This window comes from Geotrypetes seraphini, chromosome 3 (assembly GCF_902459505.1).
Source record: "Geotrypetes seraphini chromosome 3, aGeoSer1.1, whole genome shotgun sequence".
Taxonomy (NCBI): domain Eukaryota; kingdom Metazoa; phylum Chordata; class Amphibia; order Gymnophiona; family Dermophiidae; genus Geotrypetes; species Geotrypetes seraphini.
In genome coordinates, this window is record NC_047086.1 from 207,113,561 (window position 1) to 207,141,155 (window position 27,595).

Consider the following 27,595-nt stretch of genomic DNA (forward strand, 5'->3'; position numbering starts at 1 on the left):
CACTGCGGCCCTTTACATGGAAAAGGTTGGAGACAACCACTGGTCTAAAAGGAGTAAACTCTTCTGGACGGGGACATGCCCATTTATGTTATTTTAATTGACTTATGGACAAGCCAAATTAATAATTATTTTTATATAAACTATGTGTTTTCTTTATTTTTCTCTCCCTTCCAGAACTACCTTTCAGACAAGGACTTTGCTCTGGCATTTGGGATCACAAGGGGAGAATTCGCTGCTCTCCCCACCTGGAAACAGCTCAACCTGAAAAAAGATAAGGGGTTGTTTTAAAGTGAAAGAAGGACAAAAGCAGACCCAAACTGAAGATCCAAGAGAGCAATGTAATCCAGGCCAGTGCCAAGTTAAGATTCAAAGATCCCCTAGGGACACTTCACTGCATCGCATGGACTTGAAACACAGGATGAGAGGAGTGGCCAAAATTAGATGCCAAGCCTGGACATGGTTTAGCTCTTGCCAACTTCAACATATGTATTCTATATTTTAAGATTATTTTTAAAAAAAATACAAATGAATAGCAAATGTACCTTCTGTATATGTTATATACCCTTTTGCTTTAACTGATGCAGACTCTTAAAAGTGAGGTAACCATATACCGCAGAACTGAATTGAAAACAAAAGAACTTGTGGAGAGTTGATGTCCAAGATGAAGACTTTTATTAAAACAAAATAGATAATCCACATAAAAAATGTCTAGGGCCTGAACCACTGGACATAATGGACCCAACACAGTCCGTGTTTCGACACTATGGTCTTCTTCAGGGGTCCCTATAGGTCAGCTTGTGGATTAAATAAAAACGATAACGCCTGCGCTGGTGAGATACACTGCATTGCCCTGGTGGGGGTAATGCTGTTTCTAATGGAAGCAGTAATGTACTATTTAGAACATGTTGTTAATTGCGCAGGAGAAAGTCAACCTACTCAGGAGTTTAGAAGCTGCATCCTAGAAGCCACCATGTCTCCTCTTCATTATAAGAGCATTATCTGCACATAAACCACTCACAGAAGCTAAAGTTAAATAAGCCCCCCCCTATTTATAAGAGTTAAAATGACCTGCTTTAAGCCCCACGGAGTTTTCATTTGTATAACATTTTAAATTACAAATTAAAACATTTCTGCTCTGAAAAAACATCCCCTGCTGCCATTTCATAAAACCTTTGCAACAGCCAAATGGGGAGGGTAAGGTGGTAGTGGTCCAACCAGCAGCACAATTAGGCTGCTCGAGTGCCCTGTGTTACATCTTAACGTATCACTGGATGTGCTGATATTGATAAAATAATAATAATTTATAATAGTCTTATGAGCATCAGAACATCGCTTGCTTTTATCAGTTTGGCGCTGTCAGCCACAGCCATTTATCTCCTGCATGAGCTATCTGGAAGGCAGAAGATGCCACCAGTTTGATCCATGCATCGTGCAGTCAAAGGCAAGCTTTTCAATTCTGACTGCTGCTTTCCTAGGCTGATCATTAATTTGGGTGTAGTTTCTTCATAGTCTGGGCACCTATAACATGCCACTACACCAAGCTCTGCCATAACAAAGCCTGCATTTGAACTGAATCCTAAAACTAATTAAAATCTCCCTCCCCCTACGAGCTTAAGATTATTTTTAAAATAGATTGGGTGTGCCAAAAACAGGAAATGCAGACTTTAAAAGAGAGAGCCAAAGAGTGAGTATGTAGAGAACAGTGCTTACAGATTTACTGTAGTGGAGCAGCCTGATTCTGTGTTATTAGAGGTGCCATAGAGAATGACACAGGGACAAAATTTTCCCCAACCTGCAAGCTCTTTCCTTCTCTGCAAAAGCCTCGAACACTATAAAATCATAGGTGCTTGAGGCTTGTGCGGTTAAGGCAGAGCTTGCAGGAATGAGGCATGGATGGGACACGGATATTGGGATCCCACGGGGACAAATCTGCCAATATGACATTTGACCTTATCATGTATATGTATGTTAAAGAGTTGGTGAAAGACAAAAAGAAGTCTTAACTCACCACGAAGACCATGGACCTTCTAAATAGTTTCCCCTTGCTTAATAAAAACTAGACAATGCCAAAATTATCCCATGTGTGATTTTGCCGTGTTTTAATTTTATTTTACAGTTCTCTGCCTAACACATATCCACAATCTCAGATCTTAATTTTCCACTGAATGACATACAGGTTCGACTTCAGCCATCTCCAGCTCTTCTCCACACTCAAAGCGCAGGAAATCTAGCACAGCCACGCCTTGGGAGTACACATATTCTCCTACGCTGACATTGGGGTCCATCAGGAAGGGCTGGGCCAACATCTTGGTTTCCATTTCACTGCCAGGCTCATCCTGCAGGGAGCCTACCGAAAGAGGTGACATGCCCACCACATGCTGCGCCAGTCTCCGGCCCAGGTCTGCAAATCTGTTTCTTGAGCTCTGTTCAGACGGCTGGCAGATCACCAGGGCCCCATACCTTCCAAAGCCCATAGAGGGAGATATGATGTGAGACGGTGTTATCCCATGTATGTAGGAGCCGATGAAGAAGTTGGATGGTACTACCACCCAGACAGCTCTCCTTAATGTTATGTTCTCTCCCAGTCTCCCTTTGAAAACAAATTTTTTAAAATGCTCAATAGTGTAAACTGATGGATACACAGCCCCACCAAAACCATGTTCTCCCCTCTCAAATTCTGACCCCTCAGGGGGTCACTAGCTGTGAAAAGACACTCAGAAACCCATACTGAAAAAATTTATTTATTTTTTAGTATTTATACACCACTTATAGCCCAAGCGGTTTACATTCAGGTACTCAAGCATTTCTCCCTATCTGTTCTGGTGGGCTCACAATCTGACAATTCTCTCTTTAAATAATGACTTCATTTGATTCTGCGCAGTTTGCAACCTGTGCTTGAAAAAAACCACACAAGGACATCAAGAAGCCATTAGCTAAGGCCCATTATGAAATGGACATCAAAGAGGTCTTCTCAACTTCCTACTGTCATGCAGTATTTCTGTTCTTCAGTCTCTCCTATGCACCTCCCCTTGAAAATTTAAGGCAAGTGGAAGCAGTACCGATAGCCAGAGGATGTGCTCCAGCACAGGCAACTGCTAAGCAATCTGGAGAAGACCAGCTGCTTGAGAGATGCCTCTCACTGGAGGGTGGGGGGAATGTCCTACTCTACCCCCTAGGTTTAAATTGGGAAGCAAGAACTAAAGCTGTGACAGCACAGGCCAAGTCCCTAGGACTGGACTCTGGCCTGGAAATATCTAACAGCAGTGATCCAGGCTCTTTAACCCTCTCCCTGGGTGCTTCTGCTAATTAAAAGAACAAGGAAATGCTGCAAAGCAGTGGCTCCCCCCCTAGTCCTGGAACCTCATCTGGCAGGTCTTATTTGTGGACCGTGCATGCAGTGCTATAGAGCAGTGGTTCCCAACCCTTCTTATCTTTGTGAACTTGGAATTGCAGGTTTTCAGGATAGCCCTAATGAATATGCATGGAGTAGATTTGCATGCCTGTCACCTCCATTATATGCAAATCTCTCTCATCCATATTCATTAGGGCTATCCATATTCATTAGGGCTATCCTGAAAACCCGACTGGCTGGTGGTCCTCCAGGACAGGGTTGGGAACCAGTGCTATAGAGCAAGGCTAAAAGGCGTAAACAAAGAAAGAGCTTCATATACCTACCTATTGCCAGTGCCATCTGGTCACTCAGTGAGGTGTCATCAGAGCTGGTCTTTAACTGGGAGAGTTCATCTACTCCAAGAAAACTCTACTGAACAAAATAGTAGCAAGTCAGGATATCATGCTGCATACACCTCTGAGCTTTGCAACAGAAAATTATTCAGGAGGGTGACAGAGGCAAGTGGGAAGGCACAATGCAAGTTCCATAGAGATTTCAAATACACATGCACTGTTTTCTAGACTTTGCCGTCAGGGACCAGGTAAAGATGGCTTAGTTAAGACGCCATTATGTTACCAACTGGGTAATAGGTGGGAGAGGAGTTGCATTACCAAACAGCTCACAGGAGAGGAGCAATGCTCTTACAAGACACCCGGTGGGCAGACACAGAAGATCTTTCTCTGCTAAACTATCACCTGCTGCATATACACTAAAACAGAGTACAGTGCAAGTCTTAACATCCAGACTACTTGGGATTGGGTCAGTCTAGGTTTTTGGATTTTCTAGATTCTCAGGCACTACTTTTAAAATTCAAATTTAAGGAATAAAGATGAACGAGTTAATTTTGCTGATTTATTCACTAAAACAGATACAAGATGCTTTATGTATAAATTGAGTATATCTGCAGAAAAACATACCAAAAAACTAAAATATTATGTGTCTTTGAATTAGACCATATAAGGAAAGTCATAGAAAACATAGGTATTTTACTATAAAATTTGGTTTTGAATGTTCATTTTTACCTGTTTGTAGCATTTACTGTGTGTCTCTCAAACTGTGAGCCAAGGCACAGTGATATGCCCTGAAGAGATTCCGGAATTTTACTTTATTTTTAAAAATTCCTTTCATAAGTATACACTAGAATAGATGACATGTACGTCGCATAAGCAAGAGTCTGTCAATGTTATGTGTCTGTGTGCATAAGGATACAATCTCCCAGACAAGCATCATTCTTTGATGTGATTGGTTCCTAAAAACTAACAGCAAGTAATTTTATTTATTTATATTTTTTGTAAATCTTTTTATTCATTTTTATACGTGCAATGAGTGTGATAATACCAATCATAAAATCTTATCTCCCTCCCTTCCCACCCCTTCATAATAAGTAATTAAATTACTTTATATAAGATGTTATACTTAAAATCCCCCCTTCCTGAAAAATGAACTTTAAGAATTAAGGGAAAAGTAACAACTAATCATTACAATATTTTGTTAATGGCTCCCACACATCTTGAAATTTCTTAAAACACCCTTTCTGTATTGCAATAAATCTTTCCATTTTATATATATGACAAAGAGAATTCCACCAAAAAATATAATTTAGTCTACTCCAGTTACAAGTATTTTGTTGAATGGCAACTCATTATGAGAAATAGCTTGTTATTATTTGATGATATCTGACTCTTTGCTCTCATTGACATATCTAATACAGTATCATATGACAATGCCACTGGATTTTCTAAAAAACAATTAATTTGATCCCAAACTGATTTCCAAAAAGCCATAATAAATGGACAATAGAATAATAAATGATCTAAAGTCCTTACTTCGAGATGACAGTGCCAACATTTATTAGAATTAGAGCTATCCAATTTTTGTAACCGAACAGGGGTCCATAATGCTCTATGTAACAGAAAACAACATGTTTGTCTCATAGATGCTGACACTGTACATCTCATCCTCCAAGTCCAAATTTGTGGCCATTGAGACGCAGAAATGTGATGCTTGATCTCAATGCTCCAAATGTCTCTCAGACCAGTGTTTGGCTTCTTTTTAATAAATCCAGTCAGCAATTTATACCACTGGGCAGTCTGGTGACCCAGGAAGTCCGCCTGAAAGCTTAAGAACTCCATACTATATTGATTAATAAGGTTTTTCCACTCAGGGAACCCCGCCTGAATGGCCTGCTTCAGTTGCAACCATCTAAAACTTTCTGATTTATTGAGGCCATATTTATGTTGCAACTGTGAAAACTCAAGCAGTTTACCCCTAGACATAACATCATCCAATAAACGTATTCCTGCTATCATCCAATGCTTCCAGTAATTTTATTTTTTATGCTATAGTTATCCTAACTTGAGCAATAAAGGAATCAAGACTTTATTACCGTTTGGATCTTCTTATCTTTGTGAACTTGGAATTGCAGCTCTGACAGAAATTAAATTGGGAAAAAACCCCACAAAAAACTGCTGATGGTGGATGATGAAATGTATGTTTACTTGTCGACTATCAAGATGTGTTTTAAGTTAATTTGCACTCAAAAACAAGCACATCCATCGCATTGATTAGCAATTCTTTTCTATCTACTTTAGTTTCACTGTTGTTGCAATTACCCAAACATAACTTAAAGAACTTTAAATAAATAACTCTCAATTTTTTTTTTTGTTTTGTAATTTTATAATTTTAATTATAATGTACTGTGAAAAACGTTTGTACCATTTGGTGTGCCAGAGCTAAAAAAAAAAAAAAAGAAGTTTGAAACAGTACACACTGATTTACTGAAAAAGCTCCGTCATCATTCTCATCACTCTCTCCTTTACATATAGTAACATAGTAAATGATGGCAGATAACGACCCGAGTGGTCCATCAAGTCTGCCCAACCATACATGCTCCATAAATTAATTATTTAGTTTAAATCATCCTCTTACTTAGATATTTCTGGGCCAGAAACCCAGAGCCCTGCCCAGTAGTGTGCTTAGGTTCCATCTACTGGAGTCTCCATCAAAGCTCACTCCAACCCATCTTAACCCTCCTCAACTGAATAGTCCATATACGGGACCTTTCCTAAGAGTCTGGATTGCAATTTTAAAGGGTCCGGATTCTCAGGCTTATGGCAATCCAGATTTTTGAATTTGCACCATACAAGGCTCTGCATAAGTTTATCTCAGCGGTACTCAACTTGGTCTTCCAGAAGCACCCAGCCATCGGCTTTCCAGGATACCCATAATCAATCTGCTTACAGCAGAGATAATATCTGCAAATCTCTCCCAGATTTACAGTAAACCCTTGCAAATTTGCGGTTCACGAATCATGGACTCAGTCATTCATGGTATTTTCTGACTGCCTCTTCCAGGAACTAAAGTCAGGCTACACCAATCAGGAGCTGCTTTGACGCACCAGATAGCGTATCAAAGCAGCTCCTGATTGGTGTATACTGAATTTAGTTCCCGGAAGAGGTGGTCAGAAAATACTAAGAACGATTCCGCAGGACATCAGCCTTTTTTTTCAGCACCCGCTGCCGCTCTTGCAGCCTTCTCCCGCATCCGATCCGCTCCTAAACCGCATTCACAGTTTTTCGAAAGGAACCCCTGCAAATTTTGGGAGAGTAATGTATCCTGAAAACCCTACTGGTTGAGTGTGTTCTGAACCAATGGCTTACCCTGATGATGCTACAAAAAAAAAAAAAATGAGAGATGAAGCAAAAGGAGCAAAGAGTCATACATGACAAGGATTTAACAAAGAGTAATAAGAATAAAGAAGGGATTTCTATGAAACTGGGCACTTGAGATGTACTGCATTGCTGTACCAACACCATTCAACCTGGACTCCATCCTTGGCGAAATCGCCCATAACAAGAGGAGATAACCTGACTGCAGGGGTTTAGAATCAGTCTGAATGAATAAGGATATCAAGTTTCTGTGCTGCATGACCAAACCTTTGGTACTCGCTGCCCCCTTATCAATGCTCCTTAAAGAGCTATGACACCTTTAAAAAGATGTTGAAAAACATACCTGTTTAAAACAAGCTTTTGAATGAAAAACACAGCCACAATACAGCCGCTGAACTGAAACTGAACATCTAAACTACATGCTTCATTAATCCCCATAATGAAGGGTCAGAAGGAAAGGTTAGCCTTTTTGCGGATGATACCAAGATTTGTAGCAGAGTGGACACCCCAGAGGAAGTGGAAAACATGAAAATGGATCTGCAAAAGTTAGAAGAATGGTCCAATGTCTGGCAACTAAAATTTAATACGAAGAAGTGCGGAGTAATGAATTTGGGGGGCAGAAATCAGAGGGAATTGTATGTGCTGGGAGGTGTGAGGCTGATAAGCACTGATAGAGAGAGGGACCTTGGGGGTGATTGTGTCTGAAGATCTAAAGGCATCTAAACAGTGTGATAAGGTGGTGGCTGTAGCCAGAAAGATGCTAGGATGTACAGAAAGAGGAATAACCATCAGAAGGGAGGTGTTGATGCCCTTATATAGGTCATTGATGAGGCAATACTTGGAGTATTGTGTTCAATTTTGCAGGCAGAATCTGGTGAAGGATATAAAAAAAAAAAAAAAAAAGACTTGAAGCAGTCCAGAGGAAGGCGATGAAAATGGTAAGGGGTTTGAACCAAAAGTATAAGAAGAGACTGGAAAACCTTAATATATATATTCTAGAAGAGAGGAGGGACAGGGGAGACATGATGCAGATGTTTAAATACTTGAAATGTATTAATATAGAACCAAATCTTTTACAGAAAAGAGAAAATGGTAAAACTAGAGGGCATAATTTGAGGTTGCAGGGAGGAAGACTCAGGAGCAATGTTAGGGCATTCTATTTCAATGGAAAAGGTGGTATATACCTGGAATGCCCTCCTGAGAGAAGTGGTGGAGAGGAAAATGGTGATGGATTCAAAAACATAGAGGAACTCTAATTAGAAAGGATGTAAATTAAAGAACTAAGGCGGGTACTACTGGACAGATTTACACGGTCTGGGCCCCAAATGTGGTGATTTTGTGTAGGATGGGCTGGGGAGGACATCAATGGGAAGTCCACTAACTTGGAACATGAGGATGTTACTGGTCAGACAACGGGATGGTTGGATAGGCTGGAGTGAGCTTGGGCGGCAACTTCCAGCATTTGGAACCTAGGACAATACCAGACGGACTTTACAGTCTATGACCCAGAAATATTAAAGAAGTGTCAAGTTAATTTCATCATGTATTTTTAATGGGTATAACTAATGGGCAGACTGGATGGACCATTTAAGTCTTTATCTGGCGTCATTTACTATGTTACTATAACTTTATAGATTGATTTTGAGTCCTATACCTTGATTTCATTCCCATTCTGTTTTGTTAAGTTCAAAGTTGCCTGACCTAATTTATCTGAGCAAGAACAAACAAGAGGCAAATGAGATATCTATTCCCACCTAACAGTTACATTTATTAAGATAAATAACAGTCCAATATAAGTCCTTGATCAATAAGATCATGCAGAGTCCCAAAGTACTTGTGTTTAGGAATCCCAGGAAAAGTGCCGACTAGGATCTGAGTTTCGGCAACAGGGGACAACAAGTCACTTTAGGTAAGGGACTAATAGCTTACAATCGTGTTGGCGTCTTTGGAATGAAAGCGCACCAAGAACATAAGAGTTCCCATACTGGGACAGACCAAAAATCCATCAAGCCCAGTGGCCAATCCAGGTCACAAGTACCTGGTAAGATCCCAGAAGAATAAAACAGATTTTATGCTGCTTATCTTAAAATACGAAGTGACTTTTCCCAAGTCCATCTTAATAATGGCTTATGAACTTTACTCCTTAGGAAATTATCCAAACCTTTTTAAAACCCCGATAACAGTTTTCATGACATTTTCTGGCAATGAATTCCAGAATTTAATTACACATTGAGTTTGGTTCGATTTACATTTACTACTTAGTAATTTCATTGCATGCTCCCTCTTAGTATTTTTAAAGAGTAAACAAACAATTCACATCCCATTTAGTACTTTTTAGACCTTTATCATATCTCCCCTCAGCCATCTCTTCTCCAAGCTGAAGAGCCCTAACCGCTTTAGTCTTTCCTCATCAGAAGTCATCCCATCCCCTTTATCACTGAACTGCTGTACCATTTCAATCGTAAAGGTAGGCGATTATGCTATCAAGATGGACGAACAAAGAATTGCCGCTGCTGGGTCAGACCAGTGGTCCATCGTGCCCAGCAGTCTGCTCCCTTGGCGGCCCCCAGGTCAAAGACCAGTGCCCTATCAGAGCCCTACCGGCATACGTTCTAGTTCGGCAGGAACTTGTCTAACTTTGTTTTGAATCCCTGGAGGGTGTTTTTCCCTATAACAGCCTCCGGAAGAGCGTTCCAGTTTTCTACCACTCTCTGGGTGAAGAAGAGCTTCCTTATGTTTGTACGGAATCTATCCCCTTTTAAACTTTAGAGAGTGCCCTCTTGTTCTCTCTACCTTGGAGAGGGTGAACAACCTGTCTTTATCTACTAAGTCTATTCCCTTCATTATCTTGAATGTTTTGATCATGCCCCTTCTCAGTCTCCCCTTTTCAAGGGAGAAGAGGCCCAGTTTCTCTAATCTCTCACTGCTCTATGAGTTTCAGTTCTTCTTTCCCCATCCCTTACCCTCTGGATTTAATATCACCAAACAGAAGGAAAGGAGCTAGCCCAGCTCACCTTGATGTATGTGGACAGATTCTCCTGCTTGCCCTGGTACTGCTTCATGACACTCTGGGCCACCTGCTGCACCAGCTGCTGGAACTTTGCATTTCTGGCAACAAAATCAGTCTCACAGTTTACCTGCAGGAGGAAAACCCACAATGAGCAGGATGCTGTGCTTAGAGCCACACTATTCAGGCATACAGCTCAGTACTGGGAATCAGGGTTGCTTTCAATTGGAGGGGGGGAGAATATTTGGAAAACATTGGTGTCAGACACAATTCACAGGAATCATAGGAAAGATTGGTTTTTTTTGCTTGTACTTTCGATTTGGTTTTCTGCCTCAGTTGTTGCTAATTTTATTCTAATCTCTGTTTGCTTTCTTTGCTCATTTTTGATGGATTATGCCCTTTTTGAGGGTTCAAATATTTTTTTCAAAAAAGATTTTAAAAAAATGTCTGTACTTCCTGAATTTTGTTTTCCTCCACATTCTTACTGATGCACAGGTTTCTGTCTACATCTTTTCTGGTTTTAAGGCTCCTTTCTCGTTTTATTCTTTTTATGTCCCTTTTCAATATTCCTACCATCCTAACCCATTTGGCTATTTTTCATCTTTCATGCCGCCCTGTCCTTCTCTTTTTTTTTTATTTTTTTTTTTTTTATTCGAGTTTTATACCATTATTACATATACATAATAGTAAGGTAAGGAACATAAATAATATTAATACATCAATCATAAAGCTATCACATAAATTCCTCTAGTCCTCATAACTATGGGAGGGCAAGTACTATATATTCTAGAAAAAAGTCACATAAACATGATCATATAGACCAAACATATTAGTGTTTAGAAATTCAAAACTCCAAACAATTAATTATGTGGTAGCAGAGGAAATACTAATGGATTCTTGATGTTGCAAAAATTGTTCTAATTGAGTTGAGTCCCAATAAACATAATCATTTTCCTTAAATTTAATCAAGCATTTACAAGGAAATTTTAAATAAAATGTGGCTCCCAAAGCCAACACCCTAGATTTCAAAGCCAAAAATGATTTTCTTCTCAATTGTGTTGCCTGGGCCACATCTGGAAAAATCAATACATTATCTCCGCAAAACTTAGTCTGCTTATTCTGAAAATAAGCTTTCATTATCAAGGATTTATCTATCTCTCTAGAACAAGTTATAAGAAGTGTAGATCTAGTTTGGATTATATCCTGTGAGTCTTCTAAAAATCCAGTTAAATCGAAATCAATTTGTTCCAACTGATCTATACCTGATTCTATGGGAACTTTTTTCCTCTGAGGGATATAATACAAATTTGTCAAAGGCAAATTTTCTACGTCCGTCATCCCCAAAATTTCCTTAAAATATTTTTTAACCAATATTTCTGGAGATAATAAATGTGTTTTGGGGAAATTAACTAGACGCAGATTTTTTGCTCTATACAAGTTCTCCATTTTCTCAAATTTCATATGAGTGATATGAAAATCCTTAACTGCTGTTGTAGAAACTGCCTGTAATGTAACCACCTGAGACTCAGTTGTTCTAATCGATTTTTCCATAATTTTTAAGTTTGAATCAACGTTTGCAAACTTTTCAATCACCTCTTGCGAAAATTTTTCATTTTGTTGAACCACAGATTTTAATAACCCCTCCATACGAGTATTTATTTGCCAAAGATCTTTCAAAGTAACTTCCTGAGGTTCAGTCGGAGGCTCTCTGGCAAACAAAGCCTCACCTAGAAAGGATAAGGCTTTGGGCATCACCCCATAAACACCTAGAAAGGATAAGGCTTTGGGCATCACCTAGAAAGGATAAGGCTTTGGGCATCTGCCCTGTCCTTCTCTTTCTTTTAACCTATCCTAGTTTTTGTCTCTTATACTTCTGTGCACACATTATTTCTGCTTTTGGCTCTTTATCCTTCCTTTTTATCTATTATCTTCTCTTTCCCTAATGAAGCGTCTCTCAATCTTTCTTGAGCCGGGGCACAGTAAAGGTAATGGCCACAGCTAGAGGTACCCAGAAGTGCGCGGATGTCGCCGTGATGACATCATGCACATGCATGACATCATCACGTTGATGTCCGCACATGTGCAGAGGCACTCCAGATGGGCCCTGAGACGCCAGTAGGGGGTGCCAGCAGGGAAGAGGGCCAGAGAGAAGGAGAGGCACTGGCACCAGCTGGTTGCCTACAGCAGTGTTTCTCAACTACTTCAAGCTAAGTACCCTCTAAGTCTAACACATATCAACTGAGTACTCCAACCACAGACCTCCCTAGGCCCACCTAAGCTCTGCCCCAGATCCCTTCCCCTATATTAATTGTAATGCAATATTTTCCATTCATTTTTCATACACACACAATATACACAGCAGATATACATTCTCAAAACTGACACAATTCAATCACTATATTGAAAATAAAATAATTTTACCTAGTGGCGATCCTCTGCAGGCTGCTGTAATTAGCTTTAAAAGGTAAGACTGGGAGGCCAGGGGGGAAGCCAGAGGACGCTAGAGAGAAGGGGGAAACATGAAGGCCTTCGGCGAATCGGGCAGCGCTGGCGCTGTACCACGTAGGGAAGTCAGCTGGCAGGCGCCTCTCTTCCTTCTCAGTGTGCCAAGGCACACTTGGAATCTCAGGAAGCACACTAGTGTGCCTCAGCACACAGTTTGAGGTACACTGCCATAAGGCTTTAATCTCTCCTCCTTCATTTTAAAAGTGAATCAATCCCCTGCACTTCATGAAACTCTTAATTAGTTACATTTTAGAGTTATTTTACTGTAATAGGCAGTGGCGTAATAAGGGGGGAGCGAGGGGACGGTCTACCCTAGGCACCAACTTGGTGAAGGCACAGGCTCTCCACCTCCCCACCCCCATTGCTGCGATTGCACATCACTTCCCTTCCCCCGTACCTCTGTAACCCCCAACCTGCTGTCGTGCCAGCATCGGTTCTTCCTCTGAAGTCACTTCCTGGACCTGCATCTAGGAAGTGACATCTGAAGAAGAGCAGACTCTGGCGCGATAGTAGCTTGGGGGTTGCTGTTTACGCCAGGAACATTACAGAGGTATGGGGGAAGGGAAGCGGCAGGAGGGGGTGGGGAGAGATGCCACTGCCCCAGGCGCCTCACCCTTGCTGCGCCACTGGTAATAGGTTTGGTTTCCTGGGATGTTTGGGGGGGTTCTGAACCAAATTTTGTAAACCACTGTTTGGTACATGTCAGAGGCGGTATATCAAATATGATCAATACATAAATAACTGACTGACTAATTGGGATCCTGGTATCATGAGTCTTTATTTGTAGTTACTGAGCAGTTTGTCCTTCCCCAACATACCTAGTTCCAGGCACTGCAGTGACCAGGACAATCCTTGGCTGGGAACGCTGTTATCATGGGCCCTATATCCAGCCACTAGGTGTCACCCTTTGAGTGATCACCACATCTCCCTCCCCCACTCCAAGATGAGGGGGATACAGTATTTTTTTAAATACATCTTTATTAATTTTCCATTCAAAAACAGTGCATTAAAATATACATACAAATGGCTTCAAGACAGCACTACAATCGATCAAAGAAGTACTACAATACATTCCCCTCCCCCCTCCCATCCTAATTAAAAAACAGGTGCATTACTACATAAATACAATTAAAATCATAAACAGCACTTTTCTTTGATCGATTAATACAACAAAATATAATACCCCTCCCTCGATCTGCAAATCATAGTAAAAAATGAGATAGTTCAACTAAATCAGCGTTAATAAAATTTGTCAATGGACCCCGTGTTCATTTAAATAGCTTATTATTACACAAAATATCTGAATACATTTTTTCATAAAGATTCCCACCAAAAAGAGAAATTAAGTCTATCCCAATTTTTAGTAACCATTTGCATGGCTATCCCAGTCATTATGGCTAATAGTCTGCTTTTATATCTAGCTAGTGGAGGTTTATGTGACAACAATGTACTGCAGATTACCACCTCATAAGATAACGGAATCGAAGACTCCAGAATCAAATTGATTTGTCCATATATTTAATTCCCAAAAGTTGAGTATCAAAGGACAATAGAACAACAAATGATCCAGTGTCCCTATTTCAAGATGACTGTGCCAGCATCTATTAGATTTTGAACTATCTAACTTCTGCAAACGAACTGGGGTCCCAAATCTCTATGAAACAGAAAAAACCAAGGGCTCCTTTTATGAAGGCACGTTAGGGCCTTAACGAGCGGAACAACGCACGCTAAATTGCCCTGTGCGCTAGCCGCTACCACCTCCTTTTGAGAAGGTGATAGTTTTTCGGTTAGCGCACACTATAGCGCGCGCTAATCCAATGCGTGCGCTAAAACGCTTAGCGCACCTTTGTAAAAGGAGCCCCAAGTTTGTCTCATAGATGCTGACACTGTACATCTCATCCTCAAAGTCCAAATACGTGGCCACTGAGTAGCAGAAATCTGCTGCTTAATCTCAATGCTCCAAATGTCCTATAGACTAGTTTTAGGTTTCTTGTTCAAATATTCAGATATTAATTTATACCACTTGGCAGCCTGATGCCCTAGCACAGTGGTCAGCAGACTGCAGCTTGCGAGCCGCATGCGGCTCTTTAGCCACATAAGTGCAGCTCGTCTAGAACAGGGGTGCCTACCTGCTTCCCTTCCCTTTTTACTGCCCTCCCCCAAGCCACTGCCATTGGGGAACAGGCTGCCACCGCCGCCGGGAAATAGGCTGCCACCGCCACCATCGGGGAACAGGCCGGCACCGAGTTCTGAGCTATCCCTGCTTCCCTTTCCCACGGGGCCGACCAACTCTCGCCACATGACGTCAATTCTGACGCTGGAGAGGACGTTCTGGGCCAGCCAATTGCTGCCTGCCTGGCCTGGAACTTCCTCTCCGATGTTAGAATTGATGTCGGGTGGCGAGAGTTGGTCGGCCCCGTGGGGAAGAGAAGCAGGGATAGCTCAGAACTCGGTACTGGCCTGTTCCCCGATGGCAGCAGTGGCATCGGCTGTGGCAGCATGTTCCCCAATGGCGGTGGCTTGGGGGAGGGCAGGGAGAAAGAAAGGGGGGGATAGGGAGACAGAAAGAAAGAAGGGAGATGGGAGACAGACAGAAAGGGGGCATGAAGAGAGAAAGAAAGAAAAAAGAGAGAAAGAAATAAGGCATGGAGAAACAAAGAAAGGGGGCATGGAGAGAGAAAGAAAGAAGGGGGCAGGGTGAAAGAAAGAAAAAGTTGGGAAAGGGAATGAGGACTGGAGGAGAGGAAGCATACAGGAGGCTGAAAGAAGGGAAGAAATATTGGATGCTCAGTGAAAAGAATAAAGTGCAACCAGAGACTGATGAAATTACCAAACAAAGGTAGGAAAAATGATTTTATTTTCAATTCAGTGATCAAAATGTGTCCGTTTTGAGAATTTATATCTGCTGTCTATATTTTGCACTATGGCCCCCTTTTCTAAATCGCAATAGCAGTTTTTAGTGCAGGGAGCCTATGAGCATCAAGAGCAGCGCAGGGCATTCAGCGCAGTTCCCTGTGCTAAAAACGGTTATCATGGTTTAGTAAAAAGGAAGGAGGTATATTTGTCTATTTTTGTATAGTTGTTACTGAGGTGACATTGCATAAAGTTATCTGCCTTGACCGTTTTGAAAACCCGCAGAATATAAATGATAATTAACATTTTCTCTGCATACAGTGTGCTTTGTGTTTTTTAAAATTTTATTGTTGGTGGATCATTTTGACTTGGCCACGTAGTTAAGGGGAGGGAGCTGCTGAAAGACATCTAGTAATCCTTGCAGGCTTGACTATGCAGGGAATTATTTTTGTAAAAATCATGCTTTGTTATGTGACTGGCATTATTTAGACTCTTTTTTTTAAATCTTTATTCATTTTTACATCTTATAACAAGTGTATCAATAAATTAACAATTGAAATTAAATACATCACTTGAATTTCTGTCATATTTAACAATAATACATAAAATTTAACCCCTTCCCTCCCAAACCTACCATAACACATGTAATTAAATATATCCTATGAATGAATAGAATGAAAATGATATAAAATTGCTTGCTTGTTTTTATGTGCGTGCGCTGAAGGGAAGTGGAGAGAGGGGCTGAGGACGCTGAAGGGAAATGGGGAAGAGAGAATGGGGGGAAGATGCTGATTTATAAATTGACAATTGTACAGAATATTGTCTCTTTTTATACTTTAATATAATAAGTTCAGTATAAAACTGTTTGAGGCTTGTGTGAATGGGATCAGGTGGTTTGCAGGGATGGGGACTGAGCTCACAGGGACAGGGCGGGGATGGAGACAAATTTTTTTCCCCATGTCATTCTCTAGGCTCTGCCACGAATCGATTTCGACTACGTGCAGGTGAGCAGGGTGTCAGTCGGGTTGACGTAGCCATCGTAGCCAAGCGGGCACGGAGTATGGCTCTCAAAAAAAATCTTAATCATTGTACTGTTGATTTTGGCTCTTTTGACTAATGAGTTTGCTTACCACTGCCCTAGCAAATCTGCCTGGAAGCATAGGCCTGGCAAGCTATATTGATTATTCAAATTTCGCCAATCAGGGAACCCCTTCTGAATGGCCTGCTTCAACTGCAACTGCAACCACTTATATGCTTGAGACTTTGTAATGCTGAATGATTGTTGCAGTTGTGAAAAATCAAGCATTTTCCCATTTTATAACACATCATCTAAAGTACATATACCTGCCTGTAGCCAATGCTTCCAGAGGATCTTAGACTCGCCAATTTGAACCTTGGAGTTCAACCACAAGGATTGACACAAGGATTGTACTGGCAAAAATTTTAAATTGTTAATGAATTTTAATGTTTTCCATATGGCAAAAAGAATACTAGTATTGTCCTTGTAAATTCGGGGTAACTTGATACTCAAAATGTGACTCAACTGTAATGGGGACATGAGTTGCCTTTCTAAAATCAGCCAATCCGGAAGATGCTCCAAGACTTCAGAAAGGATCCAATACATACCATGCCGCATAATGAAAGCTTGATGGGATCTATAAAGATTTGGAGAATTTACCCCCCCCCCCCTCCCCTTGCCGATTGTTGTATTTATACAGTATTTACTAGTGCTGCCCGATTCAGGAAAAAAAAATTTTGATTCGATTTGATTCAGCCTATTGAATTGGTTTTTCAATTTGATTCGATTCAATTTTCCTGCCCAATTGGGTGGTTTTTTTTCAAACATCTTGGTGGGTTTATTTTATAGCCTCTTCACCCCCTTTGCCTTCTCCTAACCACACTGGTGCTGTGGTACAAACAAAAAATACTTTTCCTCTCTCTGTTAAATCCTAGCTCACGTTTGCGGTCTAACACCAGCTTTGGCAGGATACACTTTTCAAATCTGACATATTGTAATCACAAAACAGAAAATAAAATTATTTTTTCTACCTTTTGTTGTCTGGTCAATATTCAAATCCTGGTGGTCCCAGGCTCTGGTTATTTTGCTTGCCAGGGTCTCATTTTTCTTTTTTCTCCGTGCTGTGTCCATCTGCTATCTCTGCCCTCCCCTTCCGTTTCCCTTCCCTCCCCAGGAGGTCTGGCATCTTTCCTTTTTTTCATCTCTCTCCACAGATCCACCTTTTTTTAACTACCCTTTCATCCAGCATCTCTCTCTCCTTCCCCTCCACCTCAGGGTCCACCATCTCTCCCTTTCTTTTCCCAACTACCCTCCTATTCAGTATCTCTTCCCCTACTCCACACCATCCCTTGTGTCCAACTTCTCTCCCTTTCTGTTTCTTCCCTCCCTAAATCCCATTGTCCATCATCTCTCTCTCTCTCCTCTATTTTCAGACCCATTATTTCTTGCCCCCAAAGTCCAGCATATGCATGTCACTTTGAACCCCCCTTCCCTCCCTCCCTCCGTGTACTTCTACCCCAGGGCCCCCTTCCCCTGAAGGCCTGCACCTCCCCCTGAAGGACAGCACCCCATCCCTAAAGGCCTGCCTGTCCCACCATTCTTGAAGGCCTGCTTCCTCCTTGAAGGCTCGTCCCCCCCCTTAAAGGTCTGCATCCCATCCCTGAAGGCCTGCCTGTCCCCCCTTGAAGGCCTGCATGCCCCCTTTCAAGGCCTGCATCCCCCCTCCCCGAAGGTCTGCCTGCCTATCCCCCCCTTTGAAGGTCTGTTCCCCCCTGAAGGCCTGACCCCCCCCCTTTGAAGGCCTGCATCCCCCCTGACCTTCCCGCACCGCTTACCTTCAAGGAACAGCCTGCAGATAAGATCGCGATGCTAGCGATTTTTTCACTGTTTCTGAGCTGCTTCCTCTGCCGCGGTCCTGCCCCTCCTCTGACGTCAGAGGCAGGATCGCGGAGAAAACAGCTCAGAAGCAGTGGAAAGATCGCTAGCATCACAATCTTATCTGCAGGCTGTTCCTCGAAGGTAAGCGGTGCAGGGAGGCCATGGGAGGGGGAAGCCAAACGCCAGTGGATGGAAACGGACGCCAGGGGGAAGCCGGATAGCAGCACTTCCCAACTGACCCTCCCCCCTCGCCCTCTAAAGCAGTTGTGGCAGCGGCCTGCCAGCAAGAGCAATGCTGCCGCTCCTGCTTTAGGGGGCAAGGGTGGAGGGTCAGCCAAATAGGGAACTGATTTTTTTTTTTTAATTTGAATCGATTCACCTGAAGTGAATCGGTGAACCGATTCAAATTGTGAATCGGGCAGCACTAGTATTTACAACTCTAGGAACAGAGAAGCTGGCTGGAGACTAAGGGGAAGATTCTCAAAATCTAATATGTGCCTTTAATCTAATATATGCGATTGATAAACCTGCTCTAGCCGGTTTAGCGGAGCAACATTTTACTGGCCAATTATCAAAACGGCTCACTGTGGTCTTTTCCGAGATATCTAGCTGTCTCCAACTCACCATGCAAATGTAGTACAATGAGGTCATTGATATTAAAATGAGCACTCTGAGCGATTCTCTATCATCGTTGGGTGATTCCCTAACCTTGTTGTAGCACATTTGCAGGCAAATTTTTCCGTCAGGGTCTGAACTGTTGTAGCCTTACTTTCCAATCAGTGCCTGAGCACTGATTGGCTGAGGCACAGACAGGAAAGTAAGGTTTTACAGCTCAGACAACTCCCCCCCGCCCCCCCCTCCAATTTTTTTTTTTTTAAAGAGACCCCCCAAATTGAAGATCAGCAGAAGAGATGCCCACACTCCCTCCCCACTGCCATCGTCGTCACCCCCCAACTCCCCCCGTGCTGACGATCCTCCCGTGACCCCCACCCCCACATTCTTTACGAAGGTCGGCCGGAGGGATTCCTACTCCCTCAGGCTTGCCAGCCCACCTCTTCAAAATGATGGGCCTTCCCCTTCGCAGAGCATTCTGGGATGCGCCGGGGAGGGGCCTAAGGCTTAACTGGCCCAGGCACCTAATGCCCTATGAAGGAAGCACTTCTGGAGAGTAGAGGCATTGATTCAGATCCCCAACCATCCCAGTCCTTCTCTGACTGGACCTCAGTCTCCCAGAGACCCTTCGTCAGGTTCTGCAAGGACTGCTTGTACTCTAAATAAGCATCACACATGAGAGCCCCAAAATTAAAGTTTAAAAATCTGACCTGATTCCCCAAAGGACCTTTCTAGTACTCCCTCATGTGTCTTCCCTGTAATGGTGGCATCCACGCATTTTCACTTTGCTGGCATGCCCGATCACAAGTACAGGGCTCTAGGAAGGATTTATGCCCAATTTCTCCAGCTTTCTGGGTCTTTGTTTCTGAAGGGTTGGGGGGGGGCTAAGTGCACAGCTCCCACCCTCCTCTCGCATATCATGGCACACAGCACACAGGTCTTCCTGAGGAACCCATCCAGCATAAAACTGGCATAATATAGTGGGAAGCAGGTTTTTAATGTTTTTGCATTATTTATGATCACAAGGGGTTTGTCTAAAAGCAGCAGAAACTAGGATCTGAGACCGCTGGATGCAATAAGGCTTTACTTTCCATCATATTAAGATAAGTACCAAAAATCTTTTTTGTTTCATTATCTTCCTGGCGGTATGGGACCTGAAAAGTGCCATGAGAGTCCCGTTGCTACCTTTGCTCGAACCCATTGAGCACTTTTTGCACTAATTTTTAAGAATAATTCTTTATTCAATACATGTATTGTTGTATATTTTTTCTGTGATCTAGAATGAAATTTCAACATTAAAGCATAGCCATTAATTTGAAAAAGAGAAAATAGTCCATTTTCTTGCAGCGGGAAAATGGCCTTAGCACACAGGAAAAATCTGTATAAACATAAGAATAGCCTTATTGGGTCAGACCAATGGTCCATCGAGCCCAGTAGCCCGTTCTCACGGTGGCCAATCCAGGTCACTAGTACCTGGCCAAAACCCAAGGAGTAGCAATATTCCATGCTACTGATACAGGGCAAGCAGTGGCTTCCCCATGTCTTTCTCAATAACAGACTATGGACTTTTTCCTCCAGGAATTTGTCCAAACCTTTTTTAAAACTGGCTGTGCTAAGGCCAACTTTTCCCACAGCTTAGTAAAAGGGCCCCTAATTTGTACAGATTTGAGCTTGAGTTTACTCAATGCATAAATCTCAGAACAAATGTGCTCCTGCTCAGGACTCCAATGGAGCCACTTGTTGAAATGCAATCCCTATGGCTATAAAACTCACCTCTACCATCACAGTACAGTTCCCCTTCTGCAGGAGACCAATCAGGCCTTCTGCTGTCTTCCTTCCTTGAAGCTTGGATGCTTTGCTCCAACCCTCCTTCTGAGCCTGCTCATGAAGCCAAGCCTCTGCCTGTGAGCCACAAAGGGGAACAAACAGCCTGATTTATCTTTATATATCACAACTGAAAAAAAGGAAAAAAAAAAAAGATACAAACAAAAGTACTGGAATGAAACAGGAAAAAAGTCTACTACATGTTGCCTTGAAAAGATGGCTATAATTGCTTTCGAAGAGAATCTTGCACAAGACATTCAATAAAGTTATAGTCTTTCAAAATAAAAAGTGCTATTTATGTACTGAAATCAATAGTAAAATAAGTGACAACTATTTGCATATCTGAATGTAGATCTGAACAGGGGTGAAAGAATACCAGAATACCAGAAATTTTATTTCTAAAGCGACTACTGTCAGGGCCAGTACAGCCATTAGGTGAAACTAAGCTACTGCCTAGGGCCGCAGCCTCTGTAAGGTGGCAGAGAGTAACTGCAAAGCTGATTGGCACATACTTTCACTTGCAGATAGAGTGGGCAATTTTATTCTTGGTCCATTTATCTAGTTATATGACATGGGGAAATTGCCAATAAAAAAGTAGTGCCGAATGAGGGACTTTTTTTTTTTTAATTATTGATTTTCCCATCATAGGGTTTCTTCTCCAGACTTTCGCTTTGGGAAATTGCCCTCATTGCACACACATATGTCAGCACTGCACAGCATGATTATCACGAGACATACAAAGCAAAGTTTAATATTCAAAAGTATCATGTCTAAATATGTGTTTGTACAGGATTGTTGTGGGGAGGGGAAGGCTGTAGAGATAATCATGAAAGCTGAGTTAATTATCAAACTCTTGGGGTGCTCGGAGAGGGGAAAGCAAGGCATCTGAAAGATAACTGAAGAGTCAAAAGGCTGCAAGGTTGACGGATGTACAACACTATTGAAAGCCATGCAGTAGAGCTACATGAAGATGACTGGGCACACGGCTTTTATTGTGAGATTGGGGAGAAAACATTCCGTGGCGGTGCAGTAAGCTAATGAGATGCAAATTCAAAGTGCACTGAACTTGTGTGTTACTCTGGAAAAGCCTGCCAGACACATGCAAGTAGGCTCTGTGGTTAAGGGAAGCTTCAGTAAGCTTCAGAAGAAAAAGTACACGTTAGCACACATTTCACATAAGTTTGAATTCGAGAATTACACGGTGGCAGTTACCCACGAGTAACCCACTGAAATGGTGGGGGGGAAAAGTGTTCACTGCGGGCATGGGGACAAGGCCATCCACCGCCCCATGGAGCGGTGAATAGCCTTGTCCCCGCAGTTAAGGGAGGGAAGGCGCGCGTTCACCGATCACGCGCGGCCCCCTATCTCCCTACCTACGGCCAAATCTATCTCCCTCACCTTCGCGGAGCTTTAGTAAAGAAACTTACTAAAGCCGGCGAAGCCTGCCTGCCTGCAGTCGTGTGTGTGTGGGCAGAAGCTTCTCCTCCGACGCAACTTCTGGTTGCGTCAGAGGAGAAACTTCCACCCACACATACACGACTGCAGGCATAGGCAGGCAGTCTCTGCCGGCTTCAGTAAGTTTCATTACTAATGCGCCGCAAAGGTAAGGGGGAGAAGGGAGATTCTCGGGCACAGCTGAAGGGCAGTGAGGCAGCGAGAAGGAAGGGTGGATGCTGTGGGGACTGGGCGGTGAAGGGAACGGCGGGGATGGTGGTCCGGTGACGGGGACAGATTTTTTTCCGTGTCATTCTCTAGTTTGAATGTTGTTCTGTGCATTAAGTATTAGCCTTATAAAAATTTCTTGCACATAATATCTGGACATACATATCTTGAAGTTGCAGTTACCTTGGTGCTTCTACCTTGTCTTTTATAGTTGCACATATATATTGTCATTAAAAAAAAAACAAAAAAAAACCTGGCAGTAAATCCCATAATCTGAAATTAATAGGAATGGAGGAGTTAGCCTAATGGTTAGTGCAGTGGGTTGACACCCTGGGGAACTGAGTTCAATTCCCACTGCAGCTCCTTGTCACACTGGGCAAGTTCCTTAAGCCTCCACTGTCACAGGTACAAAACATATCCCCCCACCTTTTTTTTTTATGAAGCCACGTTAGGCTTTTTTATTACCGGCTGCAGTGGTATTAGCTCCGACGCTCATAGGAATTCCATCAGCGTCAGAGCTTTTACTAGGGATATTGAAAGAACCTTCACATAATATATAAACCCCAAGTATGTAAACTGCCTTGGTTGTAGCACAGAAAGGCATTATATCAAATGTATGACCCTCTCAACTTTTAAATCTTCTGATGCAAAAGCAGCTTATTAATGAGTAAATGTGCAAAAATAAATATGTAACAATAACAAAAAAAGGCTTTGCAGGCTTATTTTCACACACAAAAAAAATTAGCCACATCTCAAGGTGGTGTAGTCGTTTTTTTTAATTATGTCCCCAAGCCTGCTTGTGCCCCCCAAGATAGCTTTAAATCCTTGGTAGAGTAGTGGCCCACTTACCATCCTGCTCTAAAGTCATAGTTTGGGGCTTAGTTTAAAAATATGTGAATATATTTCATGGGGTGTCCTAATTTTTACACGTGTAAAAATTAGGACACCCCATAAAATATTCAGTTCTTTCTTAAGAAATGTTCACATAGCGATATAAACAATTTTCCTTGATTTACTCATGAAACCAAAGATATCCACAAAAAAGATATACACATAAAAGAGAGATCTAGCTCCAATATACATTTCTTTTATTTTTCTCAAGATGGGTTATGCAGGCATGCTAATACTCAGCAAATAATTGTATCTGAGGTGTTTTACCTCTTTGGGCTAGTTATTAGATGCAGCATGGATACTCTACTAGTTTCCCCCTCTCTTACCACCTCCACCACTCTGCCTTCCCCATTCATTGCTCCCCTCTCTCACTCATGCCCTACCGTTCCTAATTCTCCTTTTCTCTTGTGAAGGTCCATTCTTGATTTTCTAGCTGATCCCTTTTTTCTTTCCTAATTTGATGGTAGAAAATTATGTAACTGAATTAATTTGTTATTGTGTAATTCTTCTAAAATTCAGTTCCTTAACACTTTTTCCTCCCACCCTGACTTAAGTCTCCTCCTCTTTCTCACCAAATCTCCTGTTTCAAGACCTTTTCTTATTCCCTCTGTCCTCAGTAGTCTCCCCAGCAGGCAGGTTCCAGGACGAGTAAGGTTACATTTCTTCTTTTGCTTTGTATGATTCTTCATTTATTTTATTTTCCCTTAGTTCTCTTCCTTTCATATTTCTAATTTTTCCATTTCTTCTTCTCACCTTTCACTGTTGTTTTGCTTGTCCCTCTTTCTCACTTTTTTTTCCCATCTTCTTAAGAATGTTCCCCTCATCCCTTTCCTGTCTCAATGCCCTCCTGTTCTTGGGCTTGTGTTTACTGTGCTGCCACTGAAACAATTTTTCCTCTGCACAAAAGACTCAGCTGAAGTTTGAGCTGCAAGGAGCCTTATAGGCTCAAATCTCACAAGAACTGAAACCATCAGAGTGGCAGAATCCTGCACCATGTGGCTCAAACTTGAGCTAAGTCATGCTGTGCAGTGGCAGTGTAAGAAAAAAAAAACAAACAACAAACCCCAACAAAAGAGAAAAACAAATATTACAACACAAAATCCTGGCATTAGGATATAATTTTTAGGCATCTCGGCTACCTGGGATTTGTCAATCCCTGTATTAAATCTATCATTATCAATAATAATACTTTGCTGCATGCACACTTAGGGGGATGAGCCTTGTATGCCTTTTCATGGTTACACATTCAAAGCGGTTTACATATAAACAAGTACTTATTTTTGTACCTGGGGTAACGGAGGATTAAGTGACTTGCCCAGGGTCACAAGGAGCAGCGCTGGGATTTGATCCCACAGCCTAAGGGTGCTGAAGCAGCAGTTGTACCACTTGGCCACTCCTCACTTCCACTTACATTAATAAAAGACCATCAAAGGAAACTGCTCTTTAAAGAAAGGTATGAACAATTATAGTTTTGCATAATGGAGGAAAAGACCAGCAAAGAAAGACAGAGACAACCTGGTAACTCTACAACTAGTCTTTTTCCCAGCCAATACATACCTGTTTGGGATCATTGTTGAATTTTTCCAGGGCCTGCTTACAATTCACAAAAGGATAGCCAGTGCGTTTTCTTAGTTTTACTAAGAGATTCTTGTTTGTGGCAAACAGATTGGTCTCGGAATGAAAGTATGTTGCCTGGCGTAAGGGGAATACCTATGAAAATATACCCAGATGAAATATTATACATGTCAAAAATGGAAGAAAATTAAAGAGAAAGAGGACCTGGTCATAAATAAAAATAGTTTGAAGGTTTTAAGGGGTGAAGATCTAGCCTAGTGCTTGGTATGCTTAACAATCATGAATAGTAAGAAATACTGGAACAGAGATGCCAAAGGGCTTTTTATTCATGATTTCTAAGCCTCTTCTCTCATTCATCAAAGCCTAAGGACCAGTGCACTCATCCTGATCATATTTTCAGGAGGCAAGAGAACAAAAATCCTATGGCCCTGTCACTAGAAGAAATCTAAATACACATTCTTATGCATTGATTCCTCTTGCTTCATTCTATTAACTTGTATTTGTGCTCTGAAACCTATCTGAATATTTTTAGCCATAAAGGGGCCAATGCAGTAAATCTTGTATTAGAGCTGTACATGGCTTCCTAGTGCACCTGTAAAAATGTCACCTAATATTATGCAAATTAGTTGTGAGCAAAATATCTGCACTAACATAGGAGATCACACCAGAAGCATGGTCACATGAGTGTGCACTAGCAACAGCATACATTATTTGTGCACATAATATTGTACAAACACTTGGAGTTGCATGCACATACATTATGAACATATACTAGAATGCTAATCTATACATAAATATAATTTTTTTATCCCACATAAACATCAGAAGTCCAGCACTTTACTGTTCATATTATGTATTTCCTCATCAATTCCTCATCATCTATTATTTAAAAATAAATAGATATGAAATCCTCATCACTGGTGATTGCTAAAGAATGAACTACAGTATCTTTTTTTCACTTCCTCAGACCAGGGCCACGGCATCAGAAAATCCCGATTCCCGAGCTCAGCCTTCAGGTCTTCTGCATAAGATTTAAATGGGCTGTAGTGCACAAAACTTGTTTAAATAGGGGCCCATGGTAAAATGAAAAAGCCTCCAGCACTTTATTACATTGGCATGTAAATGGAGAACAATGTTGAGCAAGGAAGTTATCCATATTGCCTTTTTTTTTTTACCCCATTTGCAAAACAATATCACACTAATTTAAACTTTCTAGATGTATACTCTAGATACGTTGCCTAAAAATATTCTCCCTTTTTGAGAAGTGTCATCCTTGGCATTTCTAGGGACGCAAACATTGCATTATTCCTTCCCCACTCCATCTCTAGAAGTATTGCATGCTTAATCCAGCACTGCTCCTTCCTCACTGCTTGGCACTCAACTAGAACATAGTTACTCAAAACGTTTAGCCATTATCTGGCCTCCTGAGAAGATCGGGCAAGAAATTGTGGTGTGGAAGGGAAAAAGATAGGAACCCCCCACCTAGACCCTATCCCTGCCCGTCTCACCTTGGCTCGCAAGACGCTAGCCATCCTGCACCCGGCGCGCAATGAAAACGTCATGCCCTGGTCACGAGACAACCCCCACGATGATGACATTCCGAGGAGCCCGCATGTTCCCGAGTCTGCGCGAGGGGGGAGGTCTGCTACGGTAGCCTTCAGGAGTCAAAGCTCTTGGGAGGGTACTATGCGCAATAGCGTGGCCAAGGAAGGGGGAAGGGGTGCGGAATAATACGAGCGTTTAGAGAAGTTTATTGGGTGCGAGGAATCACTTATTTATTTAATCTCCACAGAGAACTCAGAACGGTTTGCATGAATTTATTCAGGCACTCATGCAATTTTCCTCTCTGTCCCGGTGGCCTCACAATCTACTGGGGGCAATGAAGGGATGGTCTCAAAGTCCCTCCTTGATGGCCGCAGTCCATTCGGGTTTTCAAGATTTCCCCAATGAATATGCATGAGATCTATGTGCATGCACTGCTTTAAATGCATATTCATTGCGGAAATCCTGAAAACCCAACTGGATTGTCGCCCTCAAGGAGGGATGTTGAGATCCCTGAGGGGAAGATTCTCGAAACTAACGTGCTCGCTAAACTGGTTCCAGCTGGTCAGTGGCCTAGGGAGGGTGACCAGCGCCCAGGGCGGTAGTGCCCCTCTCCTGCCCTCTTCCCCTGCTGTGTGCGAACCCCTTCTCTGTACCATTTTAACTTCAGTGTGAGCAGCGAAAAACTTGCTGCCCGCGTCGGCTTTAGAGCTCCGAAACCTAGGGTTTACCAGACGTACAGATTTCCCTAGACATGGCCTTCTTTTGATGACATGGCCGGGGGACTGTACGGCTTTTCAAAACCCAGCACTTTGTCCAAGTTTTGAAAAGAAATTACTTTGGGAGGGGACATCTGCGCATGTGCGGATGCAATGCAGTGATTTCACATGCATGCGCGGATGCCTGGATGCCTTCCTGCCCAATGAACAGGGGGCGGGGCTGGGGCATAATGAGGCAGGGATGGGTGGAACTGGGCAAGCTTAGGGGCAGGTCTAGGGGGGGGTGTCTAGATTTTACTGATGTAAAATCTGGTAACCCTACCGAAGCCGGCATGAGCAGCAAGTTCTTCGCTGCTTGCGCCAAGTTAAAAAGGGAAAGGGATGTGGGCATGCATCGGGGAGGAGTGGGAAGGGAGGTGAAGAGGAGGAGGGTGCCAGCACCCCAAGGAA

General features: G+C 42.3%; 2 protein-coding genes across 2 annotated transcripts in view; one reads left to right on the forward strand and one right to left on the reverse strand.

Annotated features, from left to right (window-relative positions):
* The window catches only part of AVIL (advillin), a 110,499-nt gene extending 108,427 nt beyond the window's left edge, over positions 1-2,072 (forward strand). Inside the window, exon 20 of the mRNA XM_033936129.1 lies at positions 175-2,072. Coding sequence (XP_033792020.1) covers positions 175-288 — 114 coding nt within the window. The 3' untranslated portion in view covers positions 289-2,072. The remainder of the gene's footprint in view (positions 1-174) is intronic.
* Positions 2,073-26,543, reverse strand: TSFM (Ts translation elongation factor, mitochondrial). The gene is made up of 6 exons (XM_033936130.1): positions 26,393-26,543; positions 24,867-25,019; positions 20,706-20,834; positions 10,074-10,196; positions 3,676-3,760; positions 2,073-2,590 (listed from the first exon to the last, which is right to left on the reverse strand). Exons 1-6 carry the CDS (start codon positions 26,480-26,482, stop codon positions 2,151-2,153), a joined length of 1,020 nt encoding a protein of 339 aa, XP_033792021.1. The 5' UTR covers positions 26,483-26,543; the 3' UTR covers positions 2,073-2,150.
* Between the last annotated feature and the right edge of the window lie 1,052 nt (positions 26,544-27,595).